General features: G+C 39.7%; 1 protein-coding gene across 4 annotated transcripts in view; it reads left to right on the plus strand.

The window, feature by feature from the left end:
- Positions 1-14,911, plus strand: part of LOC132400551 (chloride intracellular channel protein 5-like) — a 130,374-nt gene extending 115,463 nt beyond the window's left edge. For all 4 annotated transcript variants that reach the window (XM_059981621.1, XM_059981623.1, XM_059981624.1 and 1 more), the window contains exons 5-6: positions 8,324-8,505; positions 9,928-14,911. In XM_059981621.1, the coding sequence (XP_059837604.1) occupies positions 8,324-8,505; positions 9,928-10,095 (350 nt within the window). In that variant the 3' untranslated portion in view covers positions 10,096-14,911. The remainder of the gene's footprint in view (positions 1-8,323; positions 8,506-9,927) is intronic.
- Positions 14,912-18,825: the final 3,914 nt, after the last annotated feature.

Here is an 18,825-nt window from a genome sequence, read left to right on the forward strand (position 1 = left end):
GATGCTGCCTGGCCTGCTGAGTTCCTCCAGCATTTTGTGTGCGTTACTCAGATTTCCAGCATCTGCAGATTCTCTCTTGTTTGCCAACATTTACTGATGGTGGGTCAACATTCTGCAGCACTGAACCTTAAGCCATGGTGCGAGCTCCTTTAAGAGCTACCATGATTCAGAAAGGCAGCTTACTACCACCTCCAGCAGAATTAAGAGTGGATGATAAGTGTTGGCCTGAGCAATGACAACACATGTACAAATAAATTTAAAAAATAAAAAAAAAACCACTCCCCTTCCCGCTGATGGAGACGATAGAAACAGGATCAGTAGTAGATCTTTGACTCTGGGTTGTGGTGAAATCATGTTGTAGCTGGTGGTAGTTGTGAAGGATGATCTGTTGAATTTGGAGGTGGTTGCAGTGCATGATTGGCTTGTTGCAATGCTGTATGTCTGAGGAAGATATTGCTGAGGCACTGTGTGGAAAGATACATCAGGGAAGCAGCAATGGGAAAGATAAAGGAACTGGGGTTTGAAATAGAGCCATTGCAGGAGGCAGGGTGAGATAAAGATTCATCTTTCCCTCAAGTTATCGTGTGTTATGTGTACTACTGTGCTTTATACCCTAGTTCGGAGAAACATTGTCTCTTTTCTATGTACATTATATGGTTACATACATGTATATAGTTGACTTGAAGAATGGTCAAGCAGACATTCAGTCAAGGTCAACATTTGATTATCCTTCCGAATTACTTGTTGCGCATGCATAGCGGCCATAGTTCCGTAGCTGCCCGGTCTAAATACTGTGCACCACTGTGCAAATGGCTGTTGGACTTCCTGAGCAACAGACCTCAGATCGTCGAGATGCACAACTGCTCCTCCCACCCAATCATCCTCGCTATGCGTGCCCCACCCCCCCCAGGACTGTGTACAGAGCCCAGTGCTGTACACTCCGCTCACACAAGACAACACCCACCTGAGCAATCACATCCTCAAGTTTGTTGATGACCGGACAGTGGCGGAGCTCATCATCAATAACGATGAGACGGCCTATCGTCAGGAGATGGAAGAGCTGGAGGCCTGCTGCTCGACAGATACCAGTTCCTTAATATCAACAAGACAAAGCAAATGGGTATCTACTTCAGGAGAACTTGCACCATGCACACCCCACTTCGTATTGGAGGTAAACAATGCCAAGCATCTGGGAGTGCATGTTACACACAATCTGTCATGGTCCCAGAACACTTTCTACACAGTGCAGAAAGCTCAACAATGCCCCTACATTCTGAGGAGGCTGAAGAGAGCTGGACAATGCACACCTCTACAGATAGGCAGCCAAGACCGTCCCCACAAGCTGCGTTGTGGCAGACAGGAAGGCTCTACAATGGATAATCAGAACTGCCCAATGCATCACTGGCACCAGCCTACCCACCATCAAGGGCATATAAGGAGAAAGGTGCTGGAAAAGATTCAACAACCTCTCAAAGGATCCCACCCGCCCTGCTTATGGATTGTGTGTTTCTCCCACTCCCGTCAGGGAGGAGGCATTCACACCAGGACCACCAGACTCAAAAACAGTTACTTCGCCCAAGCAATAAGGCTGATCAACACGACCACCCATTAACTCCACCACTATTATGTCCTTAGGTACAGCCAAGTGTCATTTATGGACATACATCCAATCTATGCATATAAACTACTTTATGTATTGTGTGTGTTTTCTAGTATTATCACTGTGTTCTTTATCTTTTTATTGTGCTGCATTGGATCTGGAGCAACAATCATTTCGTTCTCCTTGTACTTGTGTACAGGAAGTGACACAGTAAAGCCTTCATTGACTGGAGCCCATAGATCACTTTGTTCTTCATAAACTACAAACATAGCTGTTACTTCCCAAATTCCTGTCCTTTATACTCCCAGCTCCATGTTTAAATCTGTTTATATGATGTTCTATTCCTACCAAAACCCTCTGGTCTTTGTTCTTTCAAATCTCCCGCATCCACTTGCATGATGAGCTAAGATTGTGGCATAAAGACAGGTTGGAGAGCAAGATGACAAAAAAACGAAGGGCAAATATCTGATAATTATGGTGTAATATAGGAAAAATTGTCCATTTTTGCCCCACCAAAGAATTGAAGAAATATTCTAACTAGTGAGGAATTCCAGAGCTCTGATGCAAAGGGATCTATGGGTCGTGGTGCATGATTTGCAAATTGCTAGATAGAGATGAGGTCACTAATTTGGACCACTAAAGAAATGTCATTCCTATTGTTAGAGGAATTAAATAAAAGGCAGCAAGGTTATGCTTCAGTTATTTGAGACATTGTTTGGAAAATGTGTTGAGTACTGTGCATTCAATTGGTCTCTTTCGTTAAAGAGATATCAATGCATTGGAAATTGTTCTCAGAATGCTATGTCAAAGCAGATTTTTTTTGGAATATTTTAAAAGTAGAGTTAAGGTACTTAATTCAGGGAGATGGAGTCACGGTCAGGTCAGCCATTTTTTTTTACATGGTCAAGCAAGTGGAAGGGTTGAATGGCCTTGCCTTGCTCCTTAATACTTAAAAAAATGTGGTGAGGTAGTTTTCATGGGTTCAATGCCCATTCAGAAACCTGATAGCAGAGGGGAAGAAGCTGTTCCTGAATCATTGAATGTGTGCCTTCAGGCTCCTATATCTTCTCCCTGATGGTAGCAATGAGAAGAGGGCATGCCCTAGATGTTGGGGGTCCTTAATGATGGATGCCGCCTTTCTGAGGCATCGTCCCCTGAAGATGTCTTAGATGTTGGCGAGGCTTGTGCCCGTGATGGAGCTGGCTGAGTTTACAACTACTTGCAGCCTATTTTGATCCTGTGCAGTGCCCCCACCCCAAGCCAGTTAGAATGCTCTCCCTGATACATAGAAAACCTACCACACAATACAGGCCCTTCAGCCCACAAAGTTGTGCAGAACATGTCTCTAGCTTAGAAATAACTAGGCTTACCTATAGCCCTCTATTTTCACTAAGCTCCATGTACCTATCTGAAGGCCTCTTAAAAGACCCTATCATATCCACCTCTACCACCATTGCTGGCAGCCCATTCCACACACTCACCACTCCCTGAGTAATAAACTTACCCCTGACATCTCCTCTGTACCTACTCTCCAGCACCTTAAACCTGTGTCCTCTTGTGGCAACCATTTCTGCCCTGGGAAAAAGCCTCTGACTATCCACATGATCAATGCCTCTCATCATCTTATACACCTCTATCAGGTCACCTCTCATCCTCTGTCGCTCCAAGGAGAAAAGGCCAAGTTCACTCAAACTGTTTTCATAAGGCATGCTCCCCAATCCAGGCAACATCCTTGTAGATCTCCTCTGCACCCTTTCTATGGCTTCCACATCCTTCCTGTAGTGAGGTGACCATAACTGAGCACAGTACTCCAAGTGGGGTCTGACCAGGGTCCTATATAGCTGCAACATTACCTCTCGACTCCTAAATTCAATTCCACGATTGATGAAGGCCAATACACCGTATGCATTTTTAACCACAGAGTCAACCTGCACAGCAGCTTTGAGGGTTCAATGGGCTCTGACCCCAAGATCCCTCTAGTCCTCCACACTGCCAAGAATCTTACCATTAAAACTATATTCTGCCATCATATTTGATACATCTCTAGAAGTTTGTAAGTGTCTTTGGTGACAAACTGAATCTCTTCAAACTCTTAATGAATTATCGCCGCTGTTATGACTTCTTTGTAGCTGCATCGATATATTGGGCCCGGGTTAGATTCTCAGATGTTGACCCTTAGAAACTTCCATTTCCTGCCCTCTCTCTCTCTGTCTTTTGATATCTTCTTGTGGCATAATTATTCAAAATATCTGTTGTTCATTTCATTTGCCTTATTATTTTTTTTTTATTTTAGATTTTCCCAAAAGCCCAAGTATATTTCCTTGTATGTCTCAATGCCAAATATTGTTTGACAACCTTCCTGTAGAATGTCTTGGGATGCAACCACAGTTAAGACCAAAATTAAATGTTTTTTTTCTATACACTCACATGGGCCTCATTTACATACAATGCCTTTTGCTGTTTTATTTGATGTGAGAAATGAATAAACTCATTAATTATGTTTTGTGTCCTTTCATGTAGTTAGATATGTCTTCCATAATAATTCACAACTTTTTGCTGATGAGAGGACAGTGTTTTAATTATGATCCTCTGTGTAGCCGCAGCCTGTACCAGATATGAACCAATTAAAATTTAATTGTCATTGACTTGCAGCAACAGTTCCTCTGGAAGGGAAGTCAGTGGAACTTCAAATAACAAACTGTCTGTTGGCACAGGATTCACACATCTGTTCCTTAGCAACTCAAGCAAAGGCTTTACAGCCTCAAGAGTATTCTTGGAGAAATTTGTAGGCTGTTTAACAGCATTTTGAGTGTGACAGTAACATCCAAAATTCAGTTTTACTTTTTGCTGTTAGCTTAGTGTCTGACCTGTAGGAGGCCATTAGTTTAGAATCCCCAAGCTACTTTGTGCAACTTTTTCTTCATTAGGCACATTCCACTTATCAAATTTCACAGAGTTTTTAAGAGCTGCTTGACAAGGAGCCAAGTGCATGCGGCAGAATCAATAATTTAGAGAGTCAAAGTCATGTGTTGTACAAATATCTGATAAATTTTTCTTTATTTTTGTTATCTAGAATTACCCTTTAAGTGAGTGTGTTGCTTTATAAATGGGGTTTATATTGTTTTTCTATGTGAGAATTAATATAATTTCAGTCACCAATGGCAACCCATCTTGTTGGGATTTCTCCCCAGTATTCTAGTTTCCTCCCACAGCCCGTAGACCTTTGGGTTGACTGATTAATTGACCATTAAGTCATTCATAGTTTGGAGGCAAATGGTACAGTCTGTGGTGAGGGTGGGGGGAATATGGGGAGAATAGATTAGGAAGCAAATTAATGGGAAGCTGGATAGTTCCACGTGTTCTCTGGTCTTTCAAGGCTGAAATGCCAAATGGTAATATGAAAATGAAGACCTTACCTCCACAATTCAATGCATGATTGAAACTAGCTAAATATTTGCTAGTAACACTTGAACAATGAACATGTGAATATATCGTTGTGCCAGGTCAGTCACAGATGAGTTTGGCTGAAATGTGCTGTGCTAAGCAGTTTTATTGGTATAATGTCAGTTGAAACAAAATAGTATTTCCATATGTTTGGTATTGCAGTCGCAAAGTAAACAAATGGAAAAAAATACAAGTGCAGAAAAATATTTCAATGTTAACCTGTGCTGTAAATGATCTAAAGATAGGAATAATAGTAATACTGTAAATTGGTATTGGTTTATTATTGTCACATGTACCGAGATGCTGTGGCAAAACTTGTTTTGCGTGCCATTCATACAGATCAAATCGTTACATAGTGCATTGAGGCAGAACGAGGTAAAACAATTATGCAGAATGAAGAGTATAGCTGCAGTGGATGTGCAGTGCAGGCAAACAATAAGATGCAAGAACATAAAATAGATTGTGAGGTTAAGTCTCCAACTTACTGTAATATGGCTCCATTTAATGGTCTTTAAAAAGTGGGGTAAAGGCTTTGAGCCTGGTGGCAAGTGCTTTCCGGCTTTTGTATCTTTTGCTTAATGGAGGAGGGGGCAATAGCGAATGTCCAGGTGGGTGGACATTATGCTGTCTGCTTTTCTAAGGCTGTGAGAAGTATAGATAGAGTTCCTCGAGGGGAGGGCTCCTTCCTTTCCAGTCCTGACAAAGTATTTTTGTTTGAAACATCAACTGTTTCTTCCCTTCCTCAGATGCTGCCTGATTTTCTGAGTTCTTCCAGCATCTTGTGTGTGTGTTGCCCTAGAAGGGAGGCTGGTTTCCATGATGTGCTCAGCTTTGTCCACAACTCTCTGCAGAGCGGTTGTCGTAGTAAGCCATATGGATCCAGATAGAACTATATTTGGATTGTAAGATAATCATAAATAACTTTGTTTTGGCTAAGTATTCATCAGTAACTTGTGTAACATTTGTCATTTTACGTTGCTGAAATAGTTAATTATAACACAAGAATACATGGATTTTCTTGACATATTCGGAGAAAAATTAGGTGAATGAAAGTGCATGTTTAAGATGTTTACTTATTGCACTGAGCTGGGCACAGCACTAGAAAAACCTACATGGATGTTTAAAAAAAAAGTACATTAAATTATCTTGATGCTGTAATGGATCAACGAGAATAGAGAATCTCTCAAACCAGAAGGTTGATTTAAATTTCAGGTGCTAATTGAACAGCAGACATTATGAGTGATGGTCAGGCGTGTGGTATTTTGAGGTATTTGTGTTACGCATTCAAATCTAAGGTCTCAAATAGTTGTCTCAATGCATCTTCTTGGCTCTCAGAAAGGAAGAGGTGTTAGATTACTGCTGGGTAGGGACAGGAGGTATGATTTGGGAACACTGAGCTCACAAACTAACAGGAGCTTAAAATGTGAGACATAGAGGAAGGGACAATTCTTTCCCTCAACCAACTGTGAAATAATCCGTTCTTTGGTTTGCGCTTTTCTTTTCTCATCAATCTCCACCAGTCCCTTTATCAAATTCTGTTCTCGATAGGGAAGTTGCAGTTCTGAAATAAATTTGAGTAACACACTTGTCAATAACTTTCATTACAATCGGGGGGATCGGTAAAGCATGGAATTTGCTTGCCAATCTTGTGTGGGACGAAATAATATTCACTTTTTAAAGCAAGGAACATTAACAGTGTCATTTTATCATAAGTATGCAGAACTGTGTCTGTCAGGAGTATTAGAACATTTTTGCAACACACAGGCAGGATTTTTTTTCATAGCAGTCGTTAATTATTTGTTTGTACATATATCAAGGCAAAGAGCAAAGGATTTTTGTATCTGGTTCTTCCAGGCTAGCTTGGGTCACAGGTGATGAACAAATACAATTTATCAAGTTTGCCTTGATCATTGTGGACACGCCATTAAGTTGTATATTGATCACAGTTGCTTGAAAGTAGTTGGTTCTAGAGATAAACATGATTACATCATTAATTCAGCCTGTGAACATTAAGAATTAATCATTGCTTCTACCAATGGAGTTGAAATTCAACTTCAGCAAGCCACAGAAATGGTGGTAAGGTGTGGGAGTAGGTGATGGACAAAATGTCCATAGACTGACCCATTTTCTTTCTCAACATCTCCATACATAGCATCGATGTGGGGCGTTGTACCTCCTGTGCAGAACTCTAATGTTGCCTACTTAAAATTTCATTGTCATTTATTTTTTTTTATTGTTGGAGGAAGCAAGTTCAAATGTCTCCATTGATGAAAATTTTATTTTCCAAAGAAAGTGAAACAAAGATGGACCCAGTATAGGTTTGTAATGTAGTCTGGCTTTTTTATATTACAACAGTTCTTGGAGATGTAGAACAGAGCAAGGTGCAGTGCCAAATTACAAATAGTTCTTGTCTGTGACATCCTCTATGAATATGACCTTGGAACAATTGGAATTGAGTGCATGTGGAGTCATACATGCATACAGCATAGATACAGGCCTTCAGCTCAACAAGGCCATGTTGACCACTGTGCCTGCCTAACTATTCCCAATTTCTAAGCCCTACTCCTCCATCTACTTATCAAAGTTCTTTTTAAATGATACAATTGTAATTCAGTCACTTCCTTTGGCATCTCATTTCATTTATTCACGTTCTATGTGGAAAAATCTATCCCTCAGGGCCCTTTTAAGTCTTTCTCTTCTCACTCTATACACATGTTCCCCAGTTTTGGACTTGCCTACCCTGGGGAAAAAGACTAGCTGTCCACTTTTTGTATGCCTGTTAATTTTAAACATTTCCATAAGCTTGGCCTCCATTCTCTCATGTTCCATAGTTAGCTGGGCCTAACTCAGGCCTCCTAGTCTTGACAACACTCTCGTTAATCTTCTCACCATTCTTCCCAATTTTTTTTAATCACTGATTTTATTATTGCAACACCAACAAATTGTGTTCAATACAACCAGTTCCCGATTACATTTTCACTGTTTACCCCAGCCGTTCCCCCCCCCCTCCACCTGCATTCTTTCCTGTTTAATCACGTCTTTCCTGTAGCAGAGTGACAAAAAACTGTACACAGTACTTGCAAGCGTGGCCCTGCCATTGACTTGCACCACTGCTCCATTTGCTGCAATCCCTATACTCGGTTCCCTGATTGGTGAAGATGCTGGTGAAACTCAGTGAGTTAGGCATCACTTGCAGAGAGAGATAGAATTGATATTTTAACTCAAAACCCTTCTTCAGAACTAATAACCTAAGAGTAATTTTTTTTTTGTAATTTCCAGGTCTTGCAAAGAATTTGATCAAAGCCTTGATGGGGTTGGATGAATACTTGAATACTCCATTGCCTGATGAGATAGACGCCTACAGTGTTGACGATATAACTGTGTCTCATCGCAAGTTCCTTGATGGTGATGAGTTAACATTGGCTGATTGCAATATCCTACCCAAGCTGCATATTGTGAAGGTAGCCAATCCCCTGGCTCTTATTGTGCATGTTTCTGAGTGCCTGAGAAGGGAGGTTTCCATTTTCCCTGCTGCTTTGCCCCTCCGGCAGCATGGCAACGATCTCGGGTGCGGTGGGCAGTGTGGGTATTTTGAAGCCCAAGGCAGGATGAATGCATGTATGAAAATGTAAAGTATTTCAAATTTGTGAATTAATACAGTTAATATTATATGAGGTTACTGTTCAGTGCTAATGTATGCATGGTACTAAACCGCATTGTTTACTGTAACATTTCACTAATCAGATATCAGTGTTCACAAATTCTACTCCAGTTTCTTTCTTTATCCTGAATATGACTACAGGGATCCAGTGTTTTTGTTTTGCCAGTGTTGTGATTTAATTGATCAATAAACAGCAGTATAAATCCAATAATTTTGAAAAATGGCAGATGAAATTTAATGCCGACAAGTACGAGCTGTTACACTTCGGTAGGACCAACCAGTGGCGGGTTGAGCACTGAGGAGTGTGGTAGATAAAAGGGAAATACAGGTACATAATTCATTGAAAGCGATGTCACAGGTTGATAGGGTCATAAAGCTTTTGGCACTTTGTTCTTCATAAATCAAGGTACTGAGTACAGGAGATGGGATGGTATGTTGAAGTTGTATAAGACGTTGGTGAGGTCCAATTTTTGTGCAGTTTTGGTCACCTACCTACAGGAACGATGTAAATAAAGTTGAAAGGGTTCAGAGAAGGTTTACAGGGATGTTACTGGGATTGGAGGACCTGAGTTATAAGGGAAGATTGAACAGGTGAGGATTTTACTCATTGGAACATAGAAGCTGAGGTATATAAAATCATGAGGGGTACAAACAGGGTAAATGCAAGCAGGTTTTTTCCACTGAGACTGTGTGGGGCTACAAGTGGCAGTCATGGTGAAAGTTTAAGGGGAACATGAGGGGGGCAGAGCATCACTCAGAGGGTTGTGAGAGTGTGGAATGAGCTGACAGCACAAGTGATGCATGTGAGCTCGATTTCAACATTTAGTTGAAGTTTGGATAGGTCCATGGATGGTAGGGGTGTGGGGGGTTATGGTTCTGGTGCAGGTTGATGGGAGTAGGTAGTTTAAATGGTTTAGCACAGACTAGATGGGTGAATGGACTGTTTCTCTGCTATGATCCTATGACTCTAATTCTAGAAGTTTGTTTATCTTGGTTGAATATTAAGTGCAATAACTTTTATAATTTAATGACCCTTGCAACCTTCTGCACTTTGATCATTCATCCCACCTGCAATACTGCTTCAAGTGGGTGAAGGACACGGAATTCTGGCGGGTTAGAAGACGGGAAGAGACAGGATGGTGTTTGCTTCAAAGCAGGGTGAAAAGGGGGATAGTTTTGGCCCAACATGCACTTTAATCGTTTTGCTTCTATTACTTTGCAGGTTGTGGCAAAGAAATACCGGAACTTTGAGATCCCAGCGGAGATGACTGGAGTCTGGCGATACCTGAACAATGCCTACGCTCGGGATGAATTCACCAATACTTGTGCTGCAGACAGTGAAATCGAAGCTGCTTATGCAGATGTGGCAAGAAGACTTTCAAGATCCTAAATCAGCAAGGGGTTCATTGAAAATCAGTTTCAGTGACAAAAGACTGCTTTCATTTGCCTTGCCTTTTAAACCTAAATTCATCCATTTGGCACCATTACATTTCAGCTGTGTTCACTTTAGTTGGTGTTCTGATTGTAAATAAGAAATGTGCTTAATTACTCATGATCTTTTTATTCTTCCCCCTCCCCACCTCAGATTAATCAATGCCTAATGCCTTTCGTTTGCAGCTTATTGCTTGTCACTAGAATTGTATGTGGCCTTCTAAGAAATTCAAATGAGTGGGCTTGCTCATGGCTCCAAACTGGAATAATCTTACTCCTGGGATTTCACAAATGTTGCGAGTTCTGTCAATGTCCCCAGCCATATTGTTAAAAGAGAATGAAATTGAATCACAGCAATGATTGAGTTTGAAGAAGAGAACTCAACTTCTCAGTCATTATGAGGAACTAAAGTAGGACTCACAAGAGAATGTCTTTAACCAGTTAGTCTATATTAATCACTAGAACTTCAGCTTCGAGAGGGCAGCGTTAAAGTTTTACTACTTTATATCTAACTGATTGTGGCTTTCTATTTTTGAGACCCTAGAGGCCTGTGTCTGAGAGGCAGTATGTCTCAAATAAATCAGATATGAAAAATTATTGGACACACAAAACCAAACAACTCAGTTATGCCTTTGTACAAGATTGTTCTATCACAACAGGGATGCTATACTTCATTTACATTGCCGCCAATGTTACTGGAGGCTAGCTTCTCATACAAGTGTGACCCACTTATTTTTTTCTCTTCTGTTCATTTGACCTTTAAGGATCGAGTTAAAGCAACTTTGAGGATGGACTTCACCTAGTCCTTAAGATCATGAGACATTAGGTTATCTGATCATGGCTGATTTATATTTTCCCTTGTAACTCCATTCTTCTGCCTTCACCCTATAACCCTCAACAATGTTACTAATGAAGAACATATCTACCTCCACTTTATGTATATCCAATGACTTGGCCTTACAGCCATCTGTAGCAATGAATTCAACAGATTCACTACCCTCTGGCTCAAGAAATTCCTTCTTATCCCTCTTCTGAAGGGATGTTCTTTTATTCTCGGGCTTTGTCCTCTTCTCCTTGAATCTCCTGCTACTGGAAACATCCTCTCCACATCCACTCTATCCAGGCCTTTGAATATTCAGTAGGTCTCGATGAAATTCCTCCTGCCCACCCCATCCTTCTAAACTCTAGCCAATGCGGGCCCAGAGCCATCAAACACTCCATGTGTATTAACCCTTTCCTCCGCCAGGATTATTCTCATTAATCTCCTCTGGATACTCTCCAGCGAGCATATCCATTCTTGTGTATGGGGCCCAAAACTGGTCACAATACTCCAGATGTGATCTGGCCAGCGCCTTAAAAAGCTTCAACTTTACATTCATGCTTAAACTAGAAAAGAGCAGACAGAACCTTTTTTTTAATTTTGCAAATAAAATATCAAGATTTTTAGAGAATGCCCAACTAAATACTTTGCATAAATTTACATAATACATAATTTTACATAATTTATCCTAAAAATTTAAATCATGTGAATCCACACGTGTTTTGCAGGTAAAATTATGCAGAATTTAATGTAGGAATATTAATGGGTTGATATGTGTATGGTATTAATCTTTAATGAGATGATTTTTATTTCTGATATTTTTTCTGTAGTTTTACCAACAGAATGGAAAAGTGCTGCAACTGAGAGTAGTTATCATATTAGATTTTCTTATTGATGGCAGTGACATTTTGATCCCTTATGATCCTGAAAGAGACATACAGACATCTCAGAACTTTGGCCAAGTTGTCTTATCTCATTTGGCAGGAGAAATATAATTGGCTGATTGAAATGTATTTTAAAGTGTGGGACTTTAATGTGAGCAAGGGAAATTTTAATTCACTGTACGAGTTAGTATGTGCCCTGCGTTATAGCAGTTTGGTTCATGGAAATTCGCCCTTATGGAATTCATGAATAAGTACTTTTTAAAAAAAAAAATTATATTTGGAATATCAATTCACTCTTACAGAATTTATGTGAGAAAAAAATAACTTAAAATTCAAAAGAACCCATAAATTTTATCGTCGATGTTTTGGGCTGAGACCCTTCATCAGAACAGGAATAAACATTGACTGCATATTCCCCTCCATAGATGTTGCCTAACTTGCTGAGTTCCTCCAGCACTTTGTTTTCAAGATTTGCAGCATCTGCAGAATTTCTTGTATTTACAATTTTTTAAATCAATTTTTGTCAATAGTTTGATGGAAAATTACAATACAGATAGTTTTCTAGAAATACTGGGGATAAACTAAATTGGTGAAATAAAAATGAGCTTAAATCATTAGAAAAGTTAAATATAGATGGCTAAAATGCGCCCTCTGGTGTTGCTTCTAAAACATTGTCAAAACTGAATCAACGGGTTGTAATTATTTGGACGTTTGAAATTTTGAACTTTTAATGAGACAGATGTGAGCTTGCTTTCTGATGAAAAGAACGAACATAGGATTACTGGTAGCTGGGCCAGCTAACACTCTTTTGACTTGATGAAGTGTAAATTAATATGAGTAAATTCGATGTCTCAATGACCACCAGAGACACCACATTTTTCCTTCACCCTCACACATTGATGGTTGATGAGGTAGCAACATTGGTCATCTCAAGAGCCATTGTTTGGCCTATTTATTTGTTAGTTCAGCAGATGAAGTAGGTAATAGCTTTAGCAAGCTGGCACAAGTATACTTTGTCCCCTTGCAAATTCTTCCTGATATCAGCAGAGTACGGAAGTTTTTTTAGTCAAATAAGTACAGAAATTAAATTCAGTTTTACTCTAAGATGTTAAAGGTACAAATATTGTACCTGCTATTTTGTTTTTACAGTATTTTAATTACTTCTTGATAAATGGCTACGACTGTTTAATCAGCTGAAGTTAAAAATTCGTCTTTTCAAATATACAAGTTACTTTTTTCTCTGTTTAATAGTTTTTGTATTAATTAGGCTGGATAGATTCCTCTGAGAACTAATTGCATTTTATTAATCATTGAGCAACATTACTTTTTCTGGACACTTTTAAACGAAAACACGTTCTTTTGGTAATGTTGAACTGTCATCAACTGAAAGCTGGTAGGTCCTCTTTTGTGTACTGATATTTTCCTGTGTGCATACCTAGGGTTCTTCACTTGGGAATACAGAAGATTAACAGTAAGAAGGTTTGGGGTTATGTATACCGGAGTACAAGGCTGGAAGTTCCCAAAGCAGGTTCCTCCTTGGACCATCGTCCACCACAACAGTTTCTGTCTGTATAACCATCAAAATGACTTTGGGCCAGGGGTTCCCAACCTGGGGTCCTTGGACCCTTCACTTAATGATTGGGACCCTCTGATTCAGGCCATCTCCAGCTTCGAAGGTACAGAATTCCTTCCTCTCTTGGGCTGTAGTAGGGTTAGCAACGCCATAAAAAGATGTGTATGAAGCAAGCGTTTTAGTACTTTGCATAATACAAGCCTCTAATCTGTTAGCAGCTGAACAGGGAGGGAATACTACCAGTGGGTAATGGGCACTGGCTATGTTGTTACAGGAATAAATGCAAATCTAATAATATCATGTAGTTGTTCGGTACCTGAACATTGAAGAGTAGACACTGGAACACAGAAAATCTTTCACTCACTTTAGTGTGCATGGGGCAGCATCTATTCCTGTGGGCAGGTGTTATAAAGAGTGCAGATAATAACCCTCTGATTTCATAACACAAAGTGGTAGGCAGACTACTCCGGTGACAGTTAAATGCTATTTATCAGATTGTCACTTTTCTTTGAGAATGAATGTAACTTCAGTGGGTTAGTGGTAAGATTTAGAACCTATTGTCAGGCTTTTTCTCTGAAAGCTGAAGAGTGATTTGGAGGCTTTTAAAATTGTAAAAGGTTTTGATTAAACAAAAGCAATTTCCTCTGATTGGGGAGAGAGCCAAGAAAATGATCAACTTAAAACCTGCTACTACAAAAATGAGCAGAAAGATGAGGAGAAATACCATTTCAATGGGGATTGTTTAGGATGTGAATATTTACCACAGAAAGCAATTGTAGATGTTGTACTGTCCAAAATAGAGAGGATTAAAGTTTTAAGTAAGATATAATGGGGTGAGGAACAGGTTTAGTTTTGGGGTTATTCAAGCAAAGAATATAAGAGTTCACTGGTTGCCATCTGTATAATAAATGGAAATGATACTTTAAGTTATCCGTTGTAAAACGTACCTTACCCTTTTCTGGTTTGTGTCCTGTACAACACCCATTTGATGCACAAATTTGGAAGTGTATTGAAACAGAAAATACAAACTTCTGTTTTAGAATTTTTTAAAAAAAGGCCCTTCAGACTTAGTTAACTAAAATATGATGATGTGATCCTTTGCATTAGGAGCTAAGCATATAACTCATTTTAATTTACACTGAATTGAGTGATATTAACAAGTTTAGTTATGAATAAAGGTTTTTTGTTTCTTATTGCCTACATGATTAGTATTTTTCTTAACTGGAACTTTTAAGTGATTATAGTGAAGACTTCACTGAAAAGCTGGCCATTGTTGTTAGCTTGAGATGTGTAATTGTGTTTTATGGACAAGCGTATGGCTTTATAGTAAGACTGTTTAAGAATCTTAACCACAGAATGTACAATGAAGAAAACACTGGACAAAGCTAGATGCTGATGTGATTTAATTTTTTGCTCTGATTATTTGCACTGGTTAGATAATTGTGCCCAGACTTGACCAGCAGCTGCTAAAGAAATAAAATCATATATTTTCACAACATTAATTGAAATCTTTGTCTTTCTAAACAACAAATTAGCTCATATTGTAACATTCTCATTAGTTGGGATTGTGTTTACATATTGGAACTCAATGTAGGGGAGCTTTTTCACTTAAATACTGTATTCTTTAACAGAGTTGCTCTGGTGGTTGCATTCCACCTTGCCTATCCTCAGTGGCGTGACTAACACTGGAATATTCTCTGCATTTTCTATCATCTGTAGTTTGTAAATGTGAGGCAATGGTGTATATTTTGGAATGATTTGCAAGTCAGTTGATGTGTTTCTCCAGAGTTGGAATTAGTAGCACAAGATTCAGATTTTACAAATCTGAACCAAAAAGAGGTTGATGACTTTTTTTTCCAATGGCATCTATGTTTTTTTCTGTTTTTCATGGCTATCGGGAGAAGACAAATGTCAAAGTTGCTTTGAACATGCATCCTTTGACAATAAAATGAGATTTTGACCTTTAGCCTCTGATGGCCAGGTCTGGTATTCTGGACACTAATGTACAACTGATTGAAAGTTGCATTGATAGGTGTTAATTGTCACAAAGGGTTCATCAAGAAATACAATTCATTCCCTTCAGCAAATGATTTGAATTCAATCCTTTGCACACAAAATGCTAGAGGAACCCAGCTGGTCAGGCAGCATCTGTGGTGAGGAATAAACAGTTGACTTTCAGGCCAAGACCCTTCATCAGTTCCTCTGGCATTTTGTGTGTATTGCTCTGGATTTCCAGCATCTGCAGAATCTCTTGTGTGTATGAATTCAGTCCTTTCCCATTTGAGCTCTTTAAATTATTTGATTTTTTTCCTTTGTAATCAAATCTCACTTGTACTGAGCTTTGAAACAGTTGCTTGGGAATGGTTTTTATGGGGCTTAATTAACTGCATTTGGCTCACTGGCCAGAATTGGTGTCTGCCCGTGGCCTTGGTTTAGAGGGATGAATGGGCAACAGTCAGTACTTGTAAGTATTGAGGCCTCTGATAGGCTGGAGCACTGATAGAAACACATCTATTCAACTTAAAGTCAACTTTACATTTACAGTGTCTATAAAAATTATTCACTCCCTTGAAAGTTTTCATGCTTTAGTGTTTTACAACATCAAATCACAGTGGATTTAATTTGGCTGCTTTTGACATTGATCAACAGAAGAAGACTGCTTTGTGTCAAAGTGAAAACGGATCTCTACAACGTGATCTAAATTAATTACAAATATAAAACAAAATAATTGTATGTATTTACCCCCTTTAATATGACACACTAAATAATCACTGGTGCAGCCAATTGGTTTTAGAAGTTACATAATTATTTAAATGGATATCACCGGTGTGTAGTCCTGGTGTTCAATTGACTGTAGTAAAAATACACCTGTATCTGGAAGGTCCAACTGCTGGTGAGTCAGTGTCCTGGCAAAAACTACACCATGAAGACAAAGGAACACTCCAAGCAACTCTGCAAAAAGGTTTTGATTAGCACAAGACAGGAGATGGATACAAGAATATTTCCAAATCACTGAATATCCCTTGGAATACAGTTAAGTCAATTGTCGAGAAGTGGAAAGAATATGACACAGCTGTAAATCTGCCATCCTCAAATCCATGCACCAGGTTTGATCGATGTAATTTGGGAGAGGTTGTGTCTCCAGTGGAACACTGGCAGTGACAGTGCAATCGGGCGCGGCAGCTAGACTCCAATGTTAGAGTGAAGTGACAAATAAGGCAGAATTGCCTGGACTAGTATTGGGCCTACGTCAGCTGGAGTTGTATTTATCTGCTTGTGACTGAATACTGATACCCTAAGTAACCAGTAGCCATGGTCTGTCCAGTTCAGTCTCTTACCTTGCCCAACCCTGAACTTACCCACTACACTTGATGACAATTACTTATCTACACTAAAATGAGAGCAGAAATGGCTTCTCTTGATAGGAGTCGCCTCTCTAGAGCATGCTACTTAAATTGCCTTATTTTAAATAATAGACACACAATGCTCAAAGAATTCAGTAAGTCAGACAGCATCTATGGAAATATGGAACAGTCAATGTTTGGGGCCAAGACCTGGTCTTCACATTGCTCTATGGAAATATCCATTTCCATACTTGCTGCCTGTCCTGCTGAGTCTCCCCAGCATTTTGTATATGTTGTTCTGGATTTCAAACATCTGCAGAATCTCTTGCGTTTATTACTTTGAACAATTCCTTACTGATAATACTTCAGTCTGGTAAGTTAATCAATTGCTGTCACAAATTTGTAGAACTATTTCTTAAATTAGATTGAAACCCCAAGTGCAAGACCACAGACTAGTTCACAATCTTAAAGCAATGTTTATTCTTATCATTTTATGAGTTAATTTTACCACCTTATGCAACAACAGGACAATGCAACCAGATAAATGTTTTCTGACAACAACACACACAAAATGCTGGTGGAACACAGCAGGCCAGGCAGCATCTATAGGGAGAAGCACTGTCAATGTTTCGGGCTGAGACCCTTCGTCAGGACTAACTGAAAGGAAAGATAGTAAGAGATTTGAAAGTAGCGGGGGGAGGGGGAAATGTGAAATGATAGGAATAGACCGGAGGGGTGGGATGAAGCTAAGAGCTGGAAAGGTGATTGGTGAAAGTGATACAGAGCTGGAGAAGGGAAAGGATCATGGGATGGGAGGCCTCGGGAGAAAGGTGGGGGGGAAGCACCAGAGGGAGATGGAGAACAGGCAAACAACTAAATATGTCAGGGATGGGGTAAGAAGGGGAGGAGGGGCATTAACGGAAGTTAGAAGTCAGTGTTCATGCCACCAGGTTGGAGGCTACCCAGCTGGTATATAAGGTGTTGTTCCTCCAACCTGAGTTTGGATTCATTTTGACAGTAGAGGAGGCCATGGATAAACATATCAGAATGGGAATGGGACGTGGAATTAAAATGTGTGGCTACTGGGAGATCCTGCTTTCTCTAGCAGACCAAGCATAGGTGTTCAGCGAAACGGTCTCCCAGTTTGCGTTGGGTCTCACCAATATATAAAAGACCACACTGGGAGCACCAGACGTAGTATACCACACCAGCTGACTCACAGGTGAAGTGTCACCTCACCTGGAAGGACTGTCTGGGGCCCTGAATGGTGGTGAGGGAGGAAGTGTAAGGACAGGTGTAGCACAAATGTTTTCTGAACTGTGGTGGTGAGTGCTGTTCACCCAGTCCATGTGTAGATGGCTCCATCTGCTAAGTAACTTAGTAACTTGGGCCTGTGGGCAGGATAGCAACCAAGAGAACAACTTCCTAGTGTTGCCCCTTAACAGAGAATGACACCTCGGATTCTTTTAAAACTGAAGAAAAATCATCAAAAATACTATTACTCTAAAATTCTTAACAACTTTAAAATGCCCTAATAATTGTTTGTATTTTTCTATTCTATTTTCAAAGCTAACAATCTTATTTCATTGAGGATGTATTCACTTTGAACGAGAATTTGCATCTTAATGACCTGAAAAGCCAGTTGTTACACATTTAAAGCCACAGATTAGAATGTTGTCTTTTGAGAATAGATTTCAGGAATTCAAATGTACTGGTTAACAGATATCATTGGAAAGAAAATCCTGAGGAGTTAAGTTAGCTTTTGCTGCCTGCCGGTGCACGCTCCACAGCTGAAGCACATGTTAAAAGGACTCACTTTTAAATGTCTGTAAACTCTCAGGTAGATAGCCTTGTTTGCTGTTGTGATTCATCTTATGAGAACCAAGAGAATCAAAAGAATGGGACTTGACTCAATTACTCTGCCAACATAGTCCAAATTGTCACTTTCTGCAGGGGAATGACTTTATGATTCTAATTCGTACACCCAATAGCCAATTAATCTTAATATAAGCGTTTGTCGCTTTACTGATTTCTTTTCAGTCCTGAAGAAGGCTGTCAGTCTGACATG

Source organism: Hypanus sabinus, chromosome 10, assembly GCF_030144855.1.
Source record: "Hypanus sabinus isolate sHypSab1 chromosome 10, sHypSab1.hap1, whole genome shotgun sequence".
In the NCBI taxonomy this organism is placed as follows: Eukaryota; Metazoa; Chordata; class Chondrichthyes; order Myliobatiformes; family Dasyatidae; genus Hypanus; species Hypanus sabinus.